Source organism: Seriola dumerili, unplaced genomic scaffold (assembly GCF_002260705.1).
Source record: "Seriola dumerili isolate Sdu_G_001 unplaced genomic scaffold, Sdu_1.0 BDQW01000043.1, whole genome shotgun sequence".
Classification (NCBI taxonomy): domain Eukaryota; kingdom Metazoa; phylum Chordata; class Actinopteri; order Carangiformes; family Carangidae; genus Seriola; species Seriola dumerili.
In genome coordinates this window covers 112,655-136,611 of record NW_019174298.1, presented here as the reverse complement: position 1 = coordinate 136,611, position 23,957 = coordinate 112,655, and the positions used below count along the sequence as shown (strand labels likewise).

The 23,957-nt window shown below is 41.3% G+C and overlaps 2 protein-coding genes across 3 annotated transcripts; one reads left to right on the top strand and one right to left on the bottom strand.

The window, feature by feature from the left end:
- Window positions 1-1,004: 1,004 nt before the first annotated feature.
- LOC111217270 (mitogen-activated protein kinase kinase kinase 12-like) lies at window positions 1,005-10,014 on the top strand. Its single transcript, XM_022739052.1, has 13 exons — window positions 1,005-1,467; window positions 2,987-3,170; window positions 3,293-3,484; window positions 3,597-3,755; window positions 4,079-4,237; window positions 4,378-4,486; window positions 4,675-4,784; window positions 5,057-5,173; window positions 5,276-5,410; window positions 5,524-6,247; window positions 6,342-6,409; window positions 6,579-6,876; window positions 7,701-10,014. Exons 1-13 carry the CDS (start codon window positions 1,005-1,007, stop codon window positions 7,854-7,856), a joined length of 2,874 nt encoding a protein of 957 aa, XP_022594773.1. The 3' UTR covers window positions 7,857-10,014.
- Window positions 10,015-10,660: 646 nt separating this feature from the next.
- Window positions 10,661-16,558, bottom strand: LOC111217290 (poly(rC)-binding protein 2-like). 2 transcript variants are annotated; one of them, XM_022739073.1, is made up of 13 exons: window positions 16,411-16,558; window positions 15,472-15,605; window positions 15,337-15,360; window positions 15,213-15,245; window positions 14,958-15,074; window positions 14,728-14,859; window positions 14,502-14,630; window positions 14,282-14,356; window positions 13,942-14,001; window positions 13,509-13,581; window positions 13,357-13,412; window positions 13,009-13,178; window positions 10,661-11,894 (listed from the first exon to the last, which is right to left on the bottom strand). In XM_022739073.1, the coding sequence occupies exons 2-13, from the start codon at window positions 15,538-15,540 to the stop codon at window positions 11,858-11,860; spliced, it is 975 nt and encodes a 324-aa protein (XP_022594794.1). In that variant the 5' UTR covers window positions 15,541-15,605; window positions 16,411-16,558; the 3' UTR covers window positions 10,661-11,857. The 2 variants fall into 2 exon arrangements, with proteins under 2 accessions (XP_022594794.1, XP_022594795.1); XM_022739074.1 differs by having other exon boundaries at window positions 13,960-14,001.
- Window positions 16,559-23,957: the final 7,399 nt, after the last annotated feature.

The window sequence follows — 23,957 nt, the reverse complement described above, 5'->3', positions numbered from 1 at the left end:
GTGTGTGTGTGTGTGTGTGAGTATGTGTGTGTGTGTGTGTGTGTGTGTGTGTACTGCTCCTTCGCACAGGCCCGGTGGTTGTTTATTGCCCGTTTTTTCACGCTCTCATTTCGCTCAGTCGCCGTGGATCTTCTCATGCAGTGGTGCAGTACAAGACATGGAGCTGGTGTAGGATATGTGAATTGGGTACATGTGCTCCCCCTCACCACCTTCACCACCACTACCACCCCCTCTCCCCCCTACTCCCCCCCGCTCTCTCACACACATGCACGCACGCACACACGCACGCACGTACGTACACATCCACACCGAGGTGGTTATGCAATTGGTCATAATTTTTCAGATGCACACAATGCTCTTCACTTGATGCATGACGAACGACATATGGGAGCTGCCGAGTAGCTCTACTCTGATGCTGTCAGGCACTGATGCTCCTCAGAGGGACAGTTAAAGAACAGGTGACAGTCAGGGCTGTGGACTGTACAACCTCCTTTGGTCGATTCATTCATAAAGCCCATCTCCACTCTGGGTGATGGCTCCACTGGGCAGGCTGGTTTTCCCATTCATAGACACAGAGATGAGGCTTTACTGCATGATTCAGACACTATTTTGCTGTGGACATGGATCCACTAAGTGGTTAAACTGGGGGACTGGCTGAATGCCCAGCTCACAGCACTGTTTTGTGTTTTGCATAGCTTGAATGAAAGAAAAAGTTAGTGTAAAGTCTAGTAACTTCTTAAAAGATCAAAAGAGGCCGTAGAAGTGAAGGTATAGCAGTCATTTCAGCGCTGGACAGCTCCACGTCTGAAAGGAGCTGTCCAGTGCTGAAATGAGTCTACACTTGTTCATATCTTGAAAGAGATAATCACCAAGGTGAAATATGGCAATAGTGAAGATTACAAATCATTCTAATGCATTTGTTATCATAAATCTTCTCCTTCAGGCTTGCTTCTCATCTTTCCATCCTCCATCCACCCTAACCTGCTGTGTTGGGGAAACCCCTGATGAGTGGGACCTGTATCCATGAGCCCCGTGCCCCTTCCCCCTCCCTGTCAGGCTTCAGCACCCCCATCTCAGAACCCCCCTATCGAAGGCTCGATGGAGACACCCCTGCCTGCACCCCCGAAACGGACCTGACCCCCACACAGTGTGTTCTCCGTAACGTGCTGTCCATCGACACCGGTGGACAGGGGGCACCAGGTGGCAGCAGCCCCACTCCCAGTGATGGACCTTCAGCCCACTTTGACAACAGCGTGCTAAAACTCCATGAACATGAGGTCTGCCAATGTGGCGGCGGGGCCGAGGCAGGGCACAGTCCAGAGGCTGGCGCTGTTCGGAGCCAGTCGGAGAACATTCGGCTACAATCAGGAAGTGGAGGTTTTTTGGAGGGACTGTTTGGCTGCCTAAAACCAGTCTGGACCATGATTGGAAAGGCCTACTCCACTGAACACAAACATAGCCAAGAAGGTATGTGAAGAAAATGTTCTACCTCTATGCTATCTGACTCCCTGCTGTGTTTTGGACAATGTATTTAAATGCCACAGAACAAAGAAAACTCAGACAAGTTTATGACTTAAACATGTAATTTAGTCATTTAGTACATGAAAGTATTGTGGTGCCTTCGTAACCATGGAGATGCACCATGGAAAATATCTGAGCTCTTGGATGAAGCTTGACCTGATTCAGAGCCTTAAGTAAAATTACCAGTCATACAATCTAGATACACTCCAGTACAAAAATCCTACTTTTAAAATCCTATTTGAGTAAAAGAAAGTATTAGAAATAAAAGTACTGCAGAAAAAATGTACCTTTAACTGACTGACATATCATTATACTGTATATTAAATTACATAATTAGATTGTTAGTGATGCATCTGTGCTTAGGTAGCATTTGTATCTGGTTGAGCTAGTTTTAGTCACTTTATATACAGTGAAGTCATGACATGATTAGTGGGGAAAAAAAGAAGAAGAAAAATCTGCAAAAATTAGTTTTTCATTTTTTGACTTTTCTTTATTGTTTGTATTTTTTCTTTATGAAATTGTGGATCATTTGGGCCTTGAGCACTTATTTAAATAAAACTATTTGAGAAGTTTTGAGGAGGGAATCACTATTTGTAAGGGGTCACAAGTCTAAAAGGTTGACAACCACTTGTTTAACAAAACATAACTAACAATACATTGTACTGTTAGGTATGCATTATTATGATATGTCAGGTATATGTAGTGAAATAGAAGTGTAAAGGTTCCCAGACTGTATTAAGTATAGGACTTTAAATTTAAAAATCCATAACTCTAACTCCATTATTTTCATTGCTCTCTGACTTCCACCATGTCCTATTGGAAGCATGACTGTGTTTATAGGTTTGTCAGGCCAGCTCATTCACAGTCATCAGCTACAGTGAGTTTTCACAGCTGGCCAGGGGGAAGCGTCATGCGAATCTGCCTTTGCTGCAGCTCTCCAGAGATCTGGACACTTCAGTGGACCTCATGAAGAATTGATCTGCCTGTCTCTTTTATTCTGCCCAGCTCTTCTCTCTTTAGTGACCATGCTCTTGCAGTCGTTTAAGCAGTGTCACTATGACAGTTGACAGACAGATTAGACTATAGCATAAGTGGATTGTCATTTTTCTTCAATTTCCCCTTATCTCTGGATAGAAATAACCACTGTCTACTGTCAATATACCATTTGTTTGAACATGGCAGGTGCTTTATATGACGTAATTATGTCCTGCCAACCTATTCGAATGTGTAGCATGGACCTAGCATTTGCTCAGCAATACTCCTGACTCCTCCCTGTCTAAACTGGCCAGAGCACATACTGACATTTGGAGACATTGCAATGTGTGATGGATGTAAATCAAGTAATTACTCAAAGGGTGCTACTGAAAAAATCTGTTGTAGTGCCTCTGTTCATCCTGAGAAACTTTTCAGGATTTCACATTTACTCATCGAGTTTTGTCCTGTCAACTTGTTGGTCTGCTTTTAGAGTCCTGGGAGGTTCCTTTCGAGGAAATCTCAGACCTACAGTGGGTGGGCAGCGGGGCGCAAGGGGCTGTCTTCCTCGGCAAGTTCCATGGAGAAGACGTGGCTGTAAAGAAAGTGCGGGACATCAAAGAGACGGAGATCAAACACCTCCGCAAACTCAAGCACCCCAATATCATTACTTTCAAGTGAGGAAACTGATGATATCCTACAGGGTCACGTATCACCATACCAAGCGTTTAACTGTATAAATCCCTTTCTTTTTCTAGTCGCCTGTGCTATGTCATCTGACTGCCTTGTCTCCTTCTAGGGGTGTGTGCACCCAGGCTCCTTGTTACTGTATCTTGATGGAATATTGTGCCCAAGGCCAACTGTATGAGGTGCTGAGGGCGGGCCGTAAAATCACCCCTTCCCTCCTGGTTGACTGGTCCATGGGCATTGCGGGTGGCATGAACTACCTACACCTCCACAAAATCATCCACCGAGACCTCAAGTCCCCCAAGTAAGTCAACGCAGCTAGGCTACTGAGAAATTCAACCAACACAACACCTGAAATTTCATAACTGATTCTTGATTATTTACGTGTAAAAGTCAGTGTCATCTCACCTTTGCAGCATGCTGATTACACATGACGACCTGGTGAAGATCTCTGACTTTGGCACCTCAAAGGAGCTCAGTGACAAGAGCACCAAGATGTCATTTGCCGGCACCGTAGCCTGGATGGCTCCTGAAGTGATTCGGAATGAGCCAGTGTCAGAAAAGGTTGACATCTGGTAAGTCTGATAAACATACTCATTTTTTCTAGCTGAGATACGCATGGCTTTTCTTCACTCAGTGTGGCATTTATCTTTAATGCACTGCAGTAGAATTGCAGATAATGTATCAGTATTGTGAGATTTAATCATTTGTGATTTCAGTGTTTCAAAGCTATTCATTCCTCTGAGGGACTTTTGGTGATATTTTCTGTTTGGTGACTGTTTTGTGAGACTGAGTTGTCTTGTTGGGATGTTGTATGTGTGTAATTTCAAATCCCTTTTAAAGAGATCTTCACCTCAATGAGACTTCCTGAATAAATAAAGCTTGACTTAACTTAAAGGTCATTTGGAGTGGTGCTGTGGGAGATGCTCACTGGAGAGATCCCGTATAAAGATGTGGACTCGTCTGCCATCATCTGGGGTGTGGGAAACAACAGCCTTCAGCTGCCCATACCAGAGAGCTGCCCGGATGGCTTCAAGATCCTCCTCAGACAGTGCTGGTGAGCAAACGTCTGGAAACGGACAGTTGGAATGAAGAAAGAAAAATAATGAGCACAGCAAGTCTGGGGTTTAAGGACTTTATTGATTTTACAGTGCATTGTAAATGTACACAGCTGTCTTTCCCATTTTGGATTTGCAGGAACTGTAAGCCCAGGAATAGGCCTTCTTTCCGTCAGATCCTTCTTCATCTGGATATAGCATCAGCTGATGTACTGTCCACTCCACAAGAGACATACTTCAAGTCTCAGGTATAGTTGCTTCTCTGCTTCCCCATCTGAATATATGAAGCATATATGCATCACTATGATGTGCACAAACAGACACAAATACACATGATTGCGCAGTGATCAGACATTAACTGCCATCCAAAAGAGAGCTGGCTTTAAAGTCAGCTCTGGCTAGACACAGCTGGTTAACAGAAACATGCTCTCTTCAGGCTGAATGGCGGGAAGAGGTGAAACAGCACTTTGAGAAGATTAAATCTGAGGGTACTTGTCTCCACCGCCTTGATGAGGAACTGATCAACCGACGCAGGGAGGAGCTCAGGTCTTTTTTTTTTTTTTTTACTAGTAGCACATCGTTTCATGTCAACTCATGGTGTCACACTGTACCAAATGAGTTGTAACCAGTGGTTGCTGGTAATTTCACTATGTTGGCTTACATGCATGAGGCCACTTTCCCTCTGTCCTATTTCTCGATGTCAATCCTTTGTCCGCCCCTGTGGATGAAATAAGTGCTTGGAGTGCACGTTTATTGTAGAGGATTTGGATTCTTTCATGCGGATGCACAATGACATCAGCAGCCTCTTTTCTTCTCAGGCATGCTTTGGACATTCGCGAGCACTATGAGAGGAAACTGGAGAGGGCTAACAACCTTTACATGGAGCTCAGTGCTGTCATGTTGCAGCTGGAGCTCAAGGAGAAAGAATTGCAGAGGTACAAACAATATTTTTGTAAAATGCACACATTCTTTACAAATTAAAACACACACAACGCATTAACACTTTGGTGTCTTTGGTGTCTGGTATTTCTATCCAGGAGAGAGCAGTCGTTGGATAAGAAATATCCAGGCTTGTTTAAGCACCATAGCTCCAGACAGAGCAGCTCCTCCAACTCCATGGACAAACTCATCAAAAAGAGAAATGTCCCACAGAAACTGCCCTCAGGAAAGAGGTGAGAGATCTCTTCAGTGGTTATTTGATAAAAGTCTGATATTGACAGGGACAAATGAATATTCATTAGGATTGTGGATTATAGTTGTTGACTAATCCCTCCTACTCTTTCAGGCCAGACATCCTCAAGTCTGAGGTAATCATTCCCAAAATGGATTCCTCTGTAATGCAAGTCACTATCCCAGCCTGCCCCAACAGAAGCTCCACTTCTCCCAGCCGGTCTCGGAGGGTAAAGACCCGTCATCGCAAGCCCGGTAAGGGCAGCAGTGGGGACCTGGCTGGACTTAAGGCGAATCAGTCCTCCCCTAATAGGGACACAACTACCCAGGCTAACAGTTCTACCAATAACACCTCCAAGCAGCTCCTGGAGCCCTCTGCAGCCCTGCGGGGCCTCAGCCACGAGCAGCAGCAGAGGCAGCTATCCTCCTCCAGCCCTGACCTCATCTGCACTACACTAGAGGCAGAAGCCCAGGGAAAAGGGGAGCCCTCAGTGGGTGGGCTGGAGAGAGGGGGAAGCCTCAGTGCCTCTGCAGGTTTAGGGGGGTCAGAGGTGGGCGCAGCCGGTCTGGATGATCTCACAGAAACTCCTCCACGCAGTGACACTCCCAGTGAGGATGCCGCATCGTTCCCATTCTCCAGCAGCCCAGACTCACCATGTGGGAGGGGGGCAGCAGCAGGACGGGGATCTCTGGGATCTCCACGCCTGCCTCATGATGGGGAGGACAAAGAGGAGGGAGCAGGTGCTGTGAGGTTGCCCCGGGGGGCGTCAGGGGGAATTGGGAGTCAGCACCTTACACCTTCAGCCATTCTCTACAGGGCAGCTATCACACGCAAACAGGTAGAGTGCCGGATATCTGTTCACATTCCTCAGTACTCCTCTGGTAATACTTTGATCATTTCCACTTGTGTGTTTTTCATGTTTCTGACTACAGAGGCGTGGAGTGTCATCAGAAGAGGAGGAGGGTGAAGTTGACAGTGAGGTTGAGTTACCACGGAGACGGTGAGTAACTTGATGTCCCTCGTCACTGGAAAATTCACTCAAGCTATCTTCCCTCTCTGACAAGATACTGAGAACTAAGAATCATTTTCAATTTGTATCATTCTTCCATATCATCAATGCTGTGTTTTTTAAATACAGTTTTGTTGTTGTTTGTTTTTGTTCTCTCCAGACGTCCGACCAGCATCAGCAAGTGCCAGTCGGTGTCTACCTTCAGCTCAGAGAACCTGTCGGTATCGGACGGCGAGGAGGGCCACACTACCGACCACTCTCACAGCGGTACTCCTGATGTGGTCAGCACCAACACCGACGACAGGTTGGACGACCGCAGCGATGACCTCCTCTCTCAGGGGTCGGAGATCCCGGCAGACAACACTGACCCCGCGCAGGCTTCTGATGGCCTGTCGGAGAGAGACGGAGCCCTGGGCCAGGCCAAAGCTCAGCTGGACGCTGGGCAGAATCTTAATGAGGTAAAGCAGCTCCACAGAGGATTGCATGTGTCAGTTTGTGTCATATACGTCTTATACTGATGTGAAAGCACCAACAAACTGGTTGAAAATAACTAAGTAGAACTGTATTTATGAGGAATTCTGAGATACTGTACCTAAATAAGTACATTTTATGTTACTCTATACTTCTACTCCCTACATTTATATGGCCACTATAGTCACTGGTTATGTCTCAAATTAAACTTAAACTGCAATATAATGTTAAAGATTAAACCATTGGTTCCCAACCTTTTAGGCTTTTGAACCACTTACAAAAAAGTGTCTTTGCCAGTTTTTTCATATGTCTGTCAGTTCTCTGATGGTTTCATTTAAATAACAGTTTGAGGCCCAAGAAGGTAAAATGATCCATATCTTCTTTCCTAAACCATTAATCATGTCACCACCCCTCAGATTTATCTGGTGATGCCTTAAAGGGGCCCACCCCCTAAGTCGGGAACCACTGGACAAACCTACCTTATATCTAAATAGTTCAAACTAGCTCCACCATGACCAGCTACAACAGTAAAACACTGATTATGCATTATTAAAATGTAATAATGTCATATATAAGTACCTTTAACTTTGATACGTTAAGTACCTTTTGCTGATAATACTTTTTTGTACTTTTACTTAAGTAAGATTTCAAATGCAGGACTTTTACTAGTAATGGGGTGTGTTTACATTGTTGTATTGACACTTTTACTTGAGTTAAGGATTTTAACACTTCATCCGCAGGTGTCAAAAATGCTTCACATTGGCCGTAGGTTGTGTATGACATTGTTTTCCTCTTCCAACTCTCCATTCAGAGTCGGGCCCTGTGTGATGATTCTGACTGCGACAGTGCTGAGCTGGATCAGTCAGGTAGTGGAGAGCCCAGTCGCCCACCCAGTGCTGGAGCATGGGTACCGCCATCTCAGCCCTATCAGGGGTCTCCACAGGCGCCACACACAGGACCTCCATAGATCACTGGACACTAGCAAAGACCTCCAGCTACCCTACAGTGAACAACCATCACAGGCGTACACCAATCTGTCAGTGCAGTACATTACTGTTGTCATGAGGGATCACACCTACTACACCGCTCAGACTATGACAAGTTGACTTATGGTGTCTCATAAGTTTGTTGGCTGGCAAACCTACATCAGATGACATAGGGCATTTGTCATAACCTGACATCAAATATTTTGGCAGCTTGTGACATCAGATAAATGTCATTTAAGTTCAGTAGGGTTTTTTAGGCAAAATAGTTACCAAGGTAACCTTAGCCACAGCTCCAGTTCAGCAAAAACCCTTTCACAGACGCACGCACAAGAAGATACCACACTTGTAGTCCTTTAAACACTCTAACCCTCACTCTGGGAGCATCCGTCATGATACTCCACACACTAATGCATCAAATACTAATGAATAATAATGTAAATATCCAATACATACCACATGAGAAATATCTAACTTTATTTTATTTGTAAGATAAAAATGTAAGACTAAACAGTATGCAGCCCTGTGAACAAATGCATGATTACATGTTTATAATTTATGGTTTGAATGTGTCCGTTTTATATTTTGTGAAAGTTTACACTTTTTTAATCCTGAAAGTATTACTTGAGTTATTTTGTTTTTGTTAATAAATGTCAGCACTCAAGAAAAAAAAAAAAGTCAAAATGGAATGAAAATCTCACCAGGACATGGATCATGATGCATAACTAGGATTCTCAGTAGGTGATTTTTTTTTTTTTTTTACCCTCCTACTACTGAGTTCCAAATACACATAAGACATGCATGAGGTTTTTATGAAGCTTATCAAATTTGTGACCTCAGGGTTCATTAAAAATGCACTTCTGTCATTGTATACACACTCAATGCCAGTTTATTAGACACACCTAGCTTAAACTAATTCAGTCTAATACAACAGTCCTCCCGTCATGGAGGTTGTAATGCTCAATTATTTTTTAAATTTTTTCAGAGACACGTTGATTCAGATGTATTATCATCTTAGAGGATGTAGTTTATCGTGCTGTTGATCTGTGTTGCATTACAAAGAGAGGTGTTATTTAGGCTACCATCACAGATATAATTGGGGTGGACAAATATAATAGAAACACCTGTCAGTATAATGTAATGCAATACAATTCAACAGACCCACAAACTGCAGGCTCCAAAATGACCACACTGTTAATTCCGTACCACTCTGAAACAGTTTCACATAGTACTGAACATTATAACCTTCATGAATGGATTCATGGATTTATTGCAGGACTATTCTATCAGACCGTTAGCTTTAGCTAGGTGTACCTAATAAACTGGAAATTGAGTGTATACCAGTATTGCTCTACTGGATTCTGAAATTGTTGGCTTTTTCTTAGTCTTATATTTATGTGATGTGCATTTGAAAGGCAGTGAATGTGTTCATAAAAATGACCTCCTCTGACATGCACTAGCGTCGCTAACTAAGTCTGCTTCAGCTAACTCAGCAGCAAACAGTAAGAGAGTGCTCCACTGACTCCAAGTGGATAGTTCAATCAATGGAAGTGAACCAGAGAAATCTACTCACATGACTGACAGCAGTTGTGTTGGACATTCAGGTGATTCGTTTTCAGACTTGTAGTCATGAGCCCCAACTGACTCTGACTCATGTGACATCACTTGAGGCAGAGTCTGTTTCGCTGTACAAAGCCACAAAAGGCGTTATGCAACGTTTTTCACGTGTGGTAATTTAATCTCCCCAAAGACATATAAAATCAATTTTGATCCCCTTGATTCCCCTTTTAGTAATGAACCAAAAGGAGTACTATAGCTCACTATACTGGCAGGCCTCATAAAAACCTCAACTGTACCTTTTACCCTTTAATATTACTGCGGAAGTAGCCAGATAAGGAATAGAGCACTTCTCTGTGGTGGTTACTAGTAGAACAGTAAGTATCCTTTGGGTTTGAATAGAAATGTTTTGTTTTTATACAGCATTGCACATTGTACCTGTAACATAGGAGTTATATCGAAAGCAAAATATTATGAGCAACAATAAATAATGTATTGGTTAAAAAAAACGACAACAAAACCAAATGCGTGTTGTTTGTTTAAAAAGACGGGCCATGTTATAGCTACAGTTTGTGCTGTTGCTGCGTCACGTAAGACAGCTCAACAAGAAATAAATGACTATTTTCAATGACTTTAAGCATGTCCAAACTGATCCAGTGTCATTTCTTGACTTTCAAATTTGCCCTTTGACAGCTGTCCTTCATTAAAAAAAAAAAAAGATTTGAGACAGGACCATTTTTTGGATTCATAAATCAGAATCACTTTCTGATTGGACACCATTCATAGAGTTGATAAGCTGTAATTAATGGCTTCATTACTACTTAATAAATCATTTACTAATTCTTCATGACCAGTTATTAATAAGAACAACTTCTGGGTTGTCAGATTGTTCCTGGGTTCCTGCATTGTCATACCAACATGTGTAACATAAAATTTGACTTATTAGAAAGTGAGAAACATGAAACCGTTTGTTAACCACCCTTTGTTAAAAGCTAGCAAAGTCTTTCATTAACCTGGCAACCCAAAAGTTGTTAATGGCTTATAGCTGATCAGTAAAGCATTATTAAACAATTTATCAACCATTAACAAAGCCATTAATTACATCTTATAAAGCCTTTACAAAGGGTGCCTCATCAGAAAGTGGCACCAGTAAATCCAACACTGATAACAGGTTAATAAAGGGGTCTTGTCAGCTGCCTGTATGAAAACGTAAACTTCACAACAATGACCATTTAAGCATTTCACATCTTTTTTATTTCTGCATTTCATTTCTTCAACAATTTAATTGCACCCAGATCTACAATAGTTTGAAAACGTGCACAAAACGTGAGTTTCTTCATCCTGCAAAGAATAATAAAAAATAAAATCTGACCCAGGCAAAAAAGGATAGCAGGAAACTAGTGTTAATTCTATAATTCTCCTTCTAGTTAATCATAATTTAATACCTCAGCATAATATACTTATAAAGACCAATATGTCTTGTAGTTTTGCCCCTTGCAGCATTCCCCAGCCCTGCAGTTAAAAAAAATATTTTCTCTATTTAAAACAAACATTTCAATGTTATTATTATCATCATTATCATCATTACTATGGTCTTAGTAATTTCAGAGAAAAGAAAATATTTTCCTCTCATTCAGGCCCACTCCTAGTCACCAAGGCCCACCCACCCTTATCAGAATCCAGTACACAACAATGCTCAAAAGTCCTGATCAAGAAGTAAAACGGATGGAAACACAGGAATGACACAAAACAATTACTCAGCAAATTAGAGGTGAAACATTATGTAGCTTAAAATTCTCCTTTGAACCCACACTTGACAAGGGATAAATTACCTTCTCACTAAAAGGTTGTTCCTGCATACATCTTCAACTGGAGATCATTTACACCCACTGAAACCCGTTAAAACCACAATTCCTCATTCAGGAAGTACAGCTTCAAACAGAAGATGGCAAATATCAATGAATTCTACTCTTACAAGGAGCTGTGTATTAAATAAAAATAAATAGATATTTAAAAGGAAGGGAAAGAACAGTCCATCTATAATGTTATTGTGTTTTTTTTCTTCATTTTTACATTTTCTAAGAAAAATCTGACATAAGAAAAACATTATTTATGCCTTTTCAGATTTTTCTAAAACTTTTTACCTATATCAAGAAGATCATACAGATATACAGCAAAATAAGGAAAAAAAATACAACAGAAGGAAGTCTTTAAAAACTATATGCAAAGGGAATTTAAAAACATAATAAATAAATAAAATACCAATATCATGATGAGGGTGTAATTACAACTGAGTAGGTGTCTAACCAAAGCAGAGGAGAAAACAGTGAGTTTATAGTACTTGGTTTTTGCATTAAGTTCAATAAGGGACCTCTTGGTAAAAAGTAGGGGGAGGGGTTACATTAGGTGCTGATGAAGATCCTCCATGTCAGTTGGCTGCGAGTCCAGTAGCTTCAGAAGACAGCCTGACGAGAACAGAAAAAGATCAACCTTAATATTTGATTAAAAATACAGCAAATTAAATATTTACATAGTGTCATGATGCTTGATGTGTTGCTGTATCTAAAATGGAACAATCACTTTAACAGTTGCATAGTAAAAAAATAGCCTCACTGGACATTCAAACAATCTGAGCGTATGTGGGTGAGGAGCGACGAGTTACACAGGTTCACTTTATGCTACAGGATTTTCCCACAGAATGTCCGTGACTTTCATAAAACATCTGCCTGAAACAATTAATTCAAATCCAGATGTGCAAGACAAATATTTCATTTACATACTTCCTTCTGAAATGATCTATAAAAACTGAGCTGGCTGATGCTTTGATTTGCTTACTCCTCATCCTTCTATAATGACGTAAACTTTATTTTATACAGAACCTTTCATGCGGGTTAAGGGGTAATTCAAAGAGCTTTTTGAGACTCCACAAGAAATAAAAATAATAAAAATGTAATAATAAAACTGTAATTTTCTAAGTTCACTTAAAACCTAGCTACTCATTCAATTCAATCCCTTTGTCAGTGCAAAGTGTACAACGAAATTACTTGTCTCCAGTGGTACATAACTATATACAGTAACAAAAAGTTAAACAAGTAGACACATTACATTTTTTCACACTTCACAATATGAAGTAGGGATAATTAGGCCAGTTTTTATAGTCAGTAATTTCTGTTAAATTCTGCTGTCTTTTCCCTCCCGTTAAGTGATCAGCAAACGCTCTCAAATTATATTGGTCTGATGTGAAGAAAGCTTTGGTAAATGTTGATTTTATTTTGAGGAAGTAGAACTTCCTGTCTTGCCCCCTGCTATTATTACTCATGAAGGCACTCAACAAAGTTTGCAACTTGCTGGTCGAATGGACACATGATAAGAAAACATGAAAATCAGTTCAAATAAGCTGATTGTGTCATTGTCCAGTGAATGTGGAACACCTGTAAACTCTTTCTACATTCACAATGAAGCTGACAAACTGCACTAGACAAAGCAAACAAACCCTAAAACACTGCTGTGTTGTTGTGTTCCTGTCAAATTGCTGCTCTGTGACGGATGTGTTGCAGTAGCCTACAGGCTCTTTCTTACCGGGCATTGATCAGGTACTCAGCCAGGCTGATACTGGCATGGGAGCCAGTGATGGTGACCTGTCTGTCAGTTGAGCCTTCCACAGGGTTGGCAATCTTGATCTGAGCCCCTGACATCTGACGAATCTCATTGATCTTTGCACCCTGACGACCAATGATGCAGCCAATGAGCTGAAATAATTAAAAAAAAAAAAAAAAAAAAAAAAAGTGAGAACACATCCACGCCTTCAATCCCACTGGGCAAATAAAGCAAACTAAGAAAACAGGCTATTTAAAAAAAAAAAGAAGGCATAATGTTTATTTGCTAATATATCACACATTAAATAAGGAAGAGATAAATGCGACTTACATCATTTGGAATGGTCAGCTCATGAGAGCCAGTTTGTGCAGAGGCATCCATCCCAGCTGAAGAAATGCAAAGAAACCCCATGAGAGTGTTGACTAAGTGGATTATTACAAATCTACAGCAATCACACTCCCTCTTTCAATCTGTCCACCTACCCTGGAAGCCCTGGTTGCTATGTGCAATGGGGAAGGGGCTCTGCTGCATGGCCAGCTGGTGAAGTTTGGTGAGCTGTTGAAACAACGGTGGAAACGACATGGAGAGCAAAACAAACAAAGACAGACAGAAACCATGAGTGAGGAACAACTTGAAAAGACACATAAAAGTTGAAATTTTGTAATTATTTCCCTTTTGTAAGTGGTTATAGTGATGATGAGAGGAAAATGTGAAATGGAACATGGGAACCATGATTTAGCCTTAAGTTTTTTACAAAAACGTTGAGGTTAGCATTTACTCTACAATCTCTAGAATTATTAAATGGATGTGTCTATCAAGCAGTGGTGGTTGAACAAAAGAAAGAGTCAGAGGGATGAAATAAGAAGGTGGCATGGCTTCCCAGGACCGAAGTTGCAAATATATTGGATCACTTACAGAGGGCCCTTCACTTACATCAGGCTGTGGAATGGCGTGCTGCCCTTGGACAGCATATGCCTGCAAGGAGAGAACAGCACTTAGGAGGGTGTGGCAGTGTCACACACACACTGTACTCCAATATCCATCAGTCCTCTGTCCTTGGTGTGCTACAAGAGCAAAGCCAGGCATGCTACAAACAGCACACCAGCTACTGGAACAATAGCCTGTGTATAATCTAATGCCTTTGACCAGAGCTGCTTCGGGACAAAGTGAGGATATCTTTCAGTGACCACTGTCAGGCCAAATATTACCAGTGACAAATCAAGTAGAACACAAACAGGTGATTACGTTTTTTTACCTGACCACCTGCAAAGATGACAGGAGAGCCTGAGGGTTTGGGTCTGTACGGGATGGTCACTCCCTTTGGTGGAGACTACGAGAGACAGAAATATTCACCATTGACTATTGAAGCAGCATCAATATTAACACAGAAAATAATAAATCATCAAGAGTATCAATCAATAAGAGTCACTGCTAACTTTCCTAAGGAGTAAAAGCACAATAAACAATGTCTGTACCTCAAGCATGACGACACAGATCTGCTTGACACACTCAATAATGGACTGTGGGGTCCCTGCAACGGTGATGGCACGCTCTGTTGAGTTGGGCAACATGTCCCCTGCTACTTGTACCTGAGCTCCTGCTGACTGTGGAGACACGAACATAAACAACAAGAGTTAAGACACACCAGGGATAAGAGACAAGTTCAAAACTATGCAAAAACAAAGAAATACGATGACAAACCTCTCTGATTTCCTTGATCTTGCAGCCACCCTTGCCAATGAGTGAGCCACACTGGCTGGCAGGCACAACGAGGCGCATGGTGACTGGCGGTTTGCTGGTGGCCGTACTGTTAGTCATTGAGGTGCTGATGTCCTGGAGGGAAAGTGACCAGACCAGAAACCATTGAAAATCTGAATGTTTCAAATCTACTGCTGTAACATATCACTGAAGACATAGCGAGCATCTCTAACCTCCTCGAGTTTCTCAATGATCATGGAGAAGGCTTTGAAAATGGAGGTGGTGGGTCCGGCAAGGGTTATGATCCTCTCCGGACAGTTCCCCTCTGAGATGTTGATGCGAGCACCACTCTGCATAGACGGTACAACAAAACAGGAAATGTCAAATCAGTCCCAGCATCATCATGTGATGTATGAGTCAATGTCACAGATATTATAAACATGTCTCTTCTTGTTTGCCCAAATAATTAAGAAAGAAAAACATTTTACCTCCTCTCTCATCTTCTTCACTGACTCTCCTTTCTGTAAGGAAAGCACAAGTATACAATATTTACAAAACACGTCAAGGGACAAGATGTAGATAGCATCATTCTGGCAGTAAAAACAAACATACCTTGCCAATGATGCTTCCAACCTCCTACAGAAGAGAACAAAAACGTATGTTAAATGATGACCCTTATTAGAAAGGGAAATGAATGCAGACTTCAGAGGGCCATGAGATTTTGAGTTTGCATGCAGCCACACTCACCTTCCCATGCATGAGTAGCCTGATGGTTAAGGTGACATTAAGTCCTCCTTCAACCAGACTTGAGTCCATTACTGCAGTTGAATTCAGACACTAAACTGGCCAACAAAGTGAGTCTTTGGTCACTGGCTGAAAGTCTGAAACAGAGTGGAAAATGTGACCATCAGAGACAAATGTAGTTACTGGAAAGTATGAAGACATCTCAGAGGAAAGCCTTGTTTAGTAGAAAGCTGCTGTCAGTGCAGTTCAGTGAAGTGATGCAGACAGTTAACATCTTGTAGACCTTAACTGTAGTTTAATAACGTTAGCTGGCCACTTCGAGAGAATGAGACGCTTCAGTCCAGTAATTCACATTAGACTGGCCCGAGTCCACTCATTCACGTTAGCACAATGACCCACTGTCTCCCCGTGGTAACGTCTATATCCTGGAATTAAACAGCTGTGGCGACATAGCTTGTCGTTTTATTTTAGGAACATGATGTGAGCTACTGGAACTTCTTCTATAAATTACGGTAGGTTCATGCCGAGTGTGTATCGAGAGAAGCAACAGAAGGCTAATAGGACGACGTTAACATCGCAAATCCTATTTCAGAGAGAGCAACACAGCTAGTCACGCGAACAAGATTTGAATGCTGAGTTAGCTGCAACTATAATATTTTCACTGCAACTTCCTAAATATCTAAACGAGTTAACAGCTGTGAGATTTAGCCAGACTATTGGAAAAACACACATGAACCACAGAAGCTAGCAGCTAACTCTTGATCACCCATCAGGCTGAATACAGTTCGGTAATTTTCCATACAGCTCGCTAGCGTTAGCATCCTCTGTTCCAGGGAATAGTCGGATCCCGCGGCCTACGGAGCGCGCTGAGGCACACTGAGTTATTCCTGTCCTTCACTCTGAAAGGGGGGAAAAACAAAGCCATATTTCTGGAAGTCTTACCCGAACCGTCCCTTGAAGTGTGTTCAGGGGGTGGGTAGGGTGGCAAGGGTAGAAGGGGAGAGGTTCGGGAGGGAGTTTTAAAAGGATCCGGGGAAGAGGGAAGAGACACCGCTGTTCGATCGGACTCCACTCTTCTGCTTAGCACAAAAGACAAAATGCTTTCAACTTTGACCTCGCCACTGCCCCGCCCCCCGACCAGGTCAGCCCCGCCCACCCAGAGGTTTTTCACCCCACGAAAAAAAAGAAAAAAAAGAAACATCAAACATTTTGGTGAAATATAGGCCAAGCTTGTGAATTTTGTAATTAAGTAGGGACACACTTTTTGTTTGCTTCCCCCTGTGTTCACTCTCATTTATTTTAGATATGCAGAGTTTTATCAATGGGCAGTACAATTGTGCAGACTGATGTATTTGGTTCAAGGCTGGAATACCAACCGGACAAAATTTATATAAAGGCTATTATAAATTTGTACAACATCAAGCACAGTATCACCTCTGACAGATCCTCTGTCCCCCGTCTTATAGCTGTGTCAAGTTCTACTTCTAGGACCTGACCTCTTTTAGTTTATAATGAACTAATTTGTTGTAGAGTTATGTTTTATCAAATTGCTTCCATTTTTCTGTGTCAAGTAATTAACACACAGAAAACCTATCAATAGGGCTAACAAATTTTCTAATAATCACTTCATTGTTCATGTGTAAAATATCAGAAAATAGTGATGCCCATCATAAAGGTATATTATTTTTTCCTGAATCCCAAGTTAATATATTCAGATTGTTTGTTTTGTCTGAAGCTTACATCAGAGAAAACTGGGGAACTAGCAAATATTCACATTTGATAAGCTGTAACCAGAGAGGTTTGGACATTCTTGCTTGAAAAATGATTATTAAATGATTAATAAGTTATCAAAATTGTTACCATTTCTGTCATTTCATTAATCAGATATTTATTCTCTAGACTCCTGGTTAGTGACTGGGTGTCTATGGAATATAATGAGACTACCATGTGGGGGTCACTACGGGCCCAACAACACATTTTTGCCCAAGGGCCCACTGAGAAATGAATCTGGCCATGAGTATTTCCTACATAATTCAGTTGCCAATCATTTTGGGTAAATTTCACACAAACAACAAGCTTCAAACCGTGTTTTCAAGATTTTGTCTTTGAAAACAAAGACTGTAGCCCTTTAATTAAAGATGTGAAGAACAAAACTCAAGGGCCCTCAATATTTTAATCCATTATTTATTTATTTAGTTTTTACAATGTTTTGTTTAATTCTAATTGAAACACCAATACAGTAACAAAACATTCTGGATAGGGTCTTTCTGCTATGAGTTCTGTTGCATTTTACTGATGATACTTTTCTGGTTAAGTTTTGAATTTTGGACATTTACAGGTATGGCCAAAATTACTTGGCATCCACTATTCTCTATTCCATATTTAATAGAACAAACATGTTGCTTTTGATTCTTGATGTAACATATTCTTGATGTATCCATACTCTGTTTTTAAATCTAGGCTAAAGACTTGTTTTTTATTCACTGGCCTTTTTGGCTCACTAATCTTTTATCTGTTGTAATGTCTATATATTATGTGATACGTCTGTATTTGTTCCTGGTTGTTTGTTGTTGTTACTATCATTTTTCTCTTTGTGATTTTACTTTTAGACTTCTCAACCGGTGGTTTGACCCTCTCTTCTTGAACACACTGCTCCAGTTCTCTCATGGCTGCTTTATCCCAACTGTGCATTTCAGGTCTTTGCATAGATGATCAGTGTGATTAGGATCAGGACTCATAGCAGGCCATGACTTCAGAGCAGTCCTATGTTTTCTTCTCATACAATCTTGGCTGCTTTTGGGACATTATCCTGCTGGAGTAGCCATGACTGAGACAGAGCTCTCTGACACTGGGCCGTATGTTTCTCTGCCGAACCCCTTGATAATCTTCTGATTTCTGCCCTGAACAGATTCAAGGCTGCCTGTTCCAGATGCAGCAAAGCAACTCCATAACATAACTGAGCTTTGTCAGTGTTTCACAGTGGGGTTGGTGTTCTTCTCTTTGAAAACTTAATTTTTTTCTGTGAACATAGAGCTAAGGTGGCTCACCAAAATGATCTAATTTTGTTTCATCTATCTAAAGGATATCCTCACAGAAGCATTGTGACTTGTCAACATTAATTTTAGCAAACTCCAGGCAGACTTTCTTTCAACAGTGGGGTCTTCCTGGGCCTTTTTCCATGGAGCCCACTTTCATTTGGAAAGTGAAGTATGGTATAGGCTACACTGTTGTACCTTGATCTTGGAGGTCAGTTTGTATGTTTTGAAGTTTTCATTGGTTCTTTTTCCATCATTTGAACAATCCTTGTGTTCAATCAGACATCAATTTTCCCATGTAAATTTCGTTCTGTAAAGCAAACAATAGGCATAGGCCTAATATAGCAGCAAACAACTATTGAGACACCCCCCCACACACACACACACACCCACACACGCACGCACGCACACACACACACACACACACACACTACCACCACCACCATCCCTCCGTGTGTTGTAATCTGACAGCAAGTGCATGTTAGTGCATGTACGTGTGCGTGCTAGTGCATGTGAGTCCCTCCCATTAAACCATGTTTATAAACACAAGCACGCGCCCACAGGTGAGAAGTCACAGTGCAGAATTCAGGTGGAAGCAACCTTCCAGAAATCCCTCCACTGAAGAAACCAGTTTTATCGAAAAAAGGTCTGCTACAAAGACAGAGATAAGACCATAGCACAGGCACATGGGCCATGGGGACTCCCACCTGAAATCCCGGTCAGCTGGTGGCCCGTCAAAACATCCATAAAGTTTTTACCAGCAGCCGCTAGTCCCAGTGGATAAAGTCAAGGAATAATATATTTCCATGTTCATGACCAGGGAACCAATTCTGGTCTCGCTTCTCCGCGATGGAGAGCCCTATGAGCTGCTGAAGGACTCCAGCTTGACTTGAACTGTCTTTTCTTCTCGACTTGTAAGTAACTTGATGACATAATGTAACGTGTGTTTTCATGAGTGACTGGTCACAGTAGCCACGATAAAGTTAGCTAACTTGCTGCTACAGATATGAGAATGTGTTCAAATGTTGGTATTGCTAGCTGGTGGTTTTCTGCTAGCACTGTGTGTAGCATCAAGGCAATGTTAGCATGCGCTAGTGGTTCGATGGGTTTTGTTGGCTCTCGTGTACACATGGTAACTGTATTCAGTTGTGCTTCTTGTTGTGAGTTTGGTAGCCGCTTTCAATGGACTTTACTGAGAATGTAGAGGGAGGGGAGGTGTGGCAAAGTGCTTGTGGCCGACGAGGCATTTGTTTTGTTCTGAGACGCTGGTGGTCTAGTGCGACATCTAGTAGCAGTGAAGATCGTTTACAGGACCCTGGACAAATTTAGCAGCATGTGCTCACAGGCACATCAACCTGCGTGGAGTTGCTCTTGTTGCCTTTACATTGACCGTGCTTGGCAATTATGTTCTTTATCATTGCCATGCTCACTGAGGTGCACACAATGACACCAAAAAGCATTATGAGCACGTCTCTCCATTTAAATAGGCTGGATGACTGATTAGAAGATTAAAGACACCTGTGATACTGAAAGCAACAGTCTGCTGGAACTATCACTACAATCCACTTATTTATCACCACGTCTAAGGAGAACCAATCATTTTGTCTTGGCCATTGTAGAAGTTCTTTTCACTGCTTCTTTGTTTAATTCTGTGTCAAACCAAAAGCTTGCAGGTGTGCGTGACAAAAGATTTTTTTTTTTTTAAAAATTTGAACACTTTTCAGGAAGAACAGAGCATTGTTTCAATGAAGCGTATGTCCATGTCTGTATTTGCAGTGGAGTAGTTTTATATTGCAATATATCTACCTTGACTTAATTAAAGGATCTTGAAACTTCTCCCACCATGGCTCAGTCCTTAATGAATAGTTTGACAAGCTCAAACTTTTTTGATGTTGGTGCTGGTTATGTTTGTTCCATGTAAATATCTTGAAACTTTACTCTGAATAGTTCTGCTGTTTTTTTCCCCCATAATTCATCTGCATGTGTAATCAGTCACATGTATGAATATGGCTAACTATAAAAAATATATAATTTTGAAAATTGTACAGCATGGTTTTGTGATTGGATGAACTGTATGTAGAAATGTAGAAGAAAACAAAACACCGTAACTGTTTAACTCTGTACTGTAGAGTCTCAGGAAGCCATGTTAGTTCTTTCAATTAAACTCATTGATAAACTCACATTTTAGTTACTAAAACATTGTACAGGGCATTTTAGTTAATACAGCAATTAAAAATAGAATGGTGGGGAAATGCACTTTCATTATTTCTTAACAACTTAAATAATAATAGCAATTATAGGCATTTGCTGGCCCACTTGTTGTCAACACCTGGCCAGTGTGAATTATCTTTACTGTTTAGATCGTAAATGGGGATAAATGGAGTCAGTTTTGATGGATTGTCTCCTACTGCATGAAGCTCTGTCCCTACCACAGATAACACATTGCTGCAGTTGTCTGTAAATCCAACAGATGGCACAATAGCGCTGTGAGTAGTCAAAACTCTGCTTTGATCTGGTTGCTGTCCTCTTTTAAATCCTACATCCTTTTTAGCAGTACTCACAGAAAAATCATTCATAGCTGGATGTGTTGACTGAGGTGTCCTGACCTTACTGATTAAAAAATGAAATTTACTGAACAAGTAGGACTAAGCATAGCCCTTTGAAAAAGGCATTTCACCCAGTTAAAGATATAAAATTAAAGGTAATAGTAAGGGTGAAAGTCCTCACTCCCAGGAATATTTTGTTGAATGAGTCAGCACTCTAAATATAAATCTTCAAAGAGCAGCAACCAACTGCAGCTACTAGGTTTTAGTTACTGAGCAGGACAGTTAGATGTGTAAGCAGAGGGTTATAAATATCACGTAATGAGTCTATTTATTATATTACTGTGCTTAATCTTTCCGCAAGGACTCAGGCCACAGAGGCCTCTGCGTGCTCCATGTGTCAGTATTTCTGGAAATTTCTGATGAGGAGACAGTTGGTCAGTTATTATAATGTATCGTTAACATGGCTATAAAATTTGCCTTTGTTGTAACACCTTTAATAATCTGGAGACATATGATGTGGAGTATTTTAAATATAAACTTAATAAACCAGTCTGACGTTTGTGCCTTCTGGCTCTCACACCTGATGATATTTGAAAATGATTTTTGCTGATGCAGTATCAATGCTCCCCTAAGGAAGACTTCAGGAATTCACCTCTTGACCTGAAAATAATCAACTTCAGCTTCATTATTTTGCATTGTTTAAATACATAAAATATGATTGATGACTTTCCGCTTCATGATGGATTGCCTTGTTTTCTTGCAAGGCTGTTGTTTTGTTGTTTTGGCACAAGATTGATGGGATAAATGAGGACCTTAATTGTCTGCTAGTGTTTATTTTGAGTTAGAGAGAATACCATCAAAGCGCTGGATGGTACAGTTAAATCCTCAGAATCGTGATGTTGTTATATTAGAGTATTACAATATGTAAGCCAGGAAAACAGAAGAGATAAATAAAATGGAACAGTATAGCCCTATAACCATGTGTTCATGGTCTGGTTGACAGAGTATTCTGCCTGAACTCACTCAGCACATGTTCATTAATCTGGTGCACATCAGAGCACCCACAATACAATTAGTCAATGTCCAGAATAGCTTGCTATTGTCTGTAACCAGTCTTTTAGTCTTCATCTTTTATAGATCCAATTCTCCATCAGAACCGATGTCCTACACAGCGTGGTTTACACACTATTGTTTACATGCATGACTCATGAATCATGTCTGGCTCAGTTTCATGGATTCAAAACCATTGCTTTCGATTGATTGCCTCCACACTGGAAGAAATGGAGCTATTCTGAAAGCAGTTTGTCCCAGTACTCTTTTAAATTTCAAACATGAATCCAGGCAGTAGATGTTGGAGCTTGCTTTTTCAGAGCCATCTGCAGTGCTGCCTGAATGGTGCCAGGCTCACAAGGCTAGTGGTGTTTTTAAAATAGAACCATAGCTGACCAGATTTACTGACCCAACCAGAGACCGTCACGCTCTAGTAACAGGTAAAACATACTACTGTAAGTACACCCCCTGCATTCTGCAGGAACAGGGTTGGTGTTATATAAAGAACACTGAAGGGTAGATGAATTAAAAACACATGAAGCTAAAGACAAAGAACAAGTGTTTTTGTGACAACAAAAGATATTTAATCAGGTTAAAAATGCCTGTTGCTTTGATCTGAAGAGTGATCGCTGAGAGCTGGATTATACAGAGGAGAGGAGGTGCAAGCTCTTCAGCTTTTCCAATCAGCACATGGTCTCCCTGGCCTTTTATGTGTGTCTCCTCCGTCAAGCAATTGCTTACATAATCATCTGCTTACTTTAATCTCTGCATCTTTCACACAATTTGTGCTCTTTTACACGTCCCCACTACCCTCTGTAGTAGCCCCCTGCCAAATTCAACACTTCCTCTCCTTGTTCCCTGTTTTTTCTCCTTCGGTGCTTTTATCTGACATGCCCACTGGCACTCTCACTCTCTCTCCTGTCCCTCTTCCCTCCACTGGTGAGTGGTCATTGATTACTGTACATGGATTGTATGATGAAATGCCACTCGCCCACCTAACATCCTCTTGTCAGCTGCCCTTGTGACATCCCACTGCCTCTGTGCATTGCAGACTGTCTTTGGCAGCCTGTTTAGAGCTCACAGTGTTATATTACTGTGCTGTGATCTGGATTCACATCTGGAACCACCTTTCTGTTTTCAGCTAAATTGTGCTTATGATGGTGGGCTCTTAACAATGCCATTAGCACATATTTGCTGCACATGTGCAATTTTACAGTGGTGGAAAACACAGCAGTATACAATGATAAAAAAGGGAGACTAAATCCAATTTATTCTCTTCTATTCTTAAAATGTAAATTTCTGCGGATATTAAAGTAAATGATCTGGATTGCATTGTGAAACCTGATGGCACACTCAAAGCCAGAGAGAGGGGTATCCAATTAGTCACCTAATTAGCAAGTGAATGTTGTTTGAAAAATTAAAGGTCTCGAAAATAGATGGACAACAAAAGCACAGATAAACCATAACATGCAGCTCCAATACAGTGTCTTTTGGTATTATGATTTAACTCACACACATACAGTGGTTGCAGTTGTTTTCCTATTTGTGATTTGTGACATCCAAAACTATGTGCTCTCTGTGTGTTTGTGGCAGAGCAAAGGTTGGGATTCATGTGTGACAAAGCCGTGGGCAAGTTGTACAGATCTGTTAACTCACTAACAGAGATGCAGAGACGCACAGTGGGACTGAATTCTCTCTGCAGGGGTGAGAACAGAACCAAACGCCTGTGCTTGTATGGTGACTGCAACGTCACTACCTTTCCACAGCCATAGTTAGATGGTCCTGCAGGGTCACAGCGAGAAGTGACACGTGCCCTTGTAAACTGTCCAGTCAGGAACCAGAAAGGATGTGGAGCGGC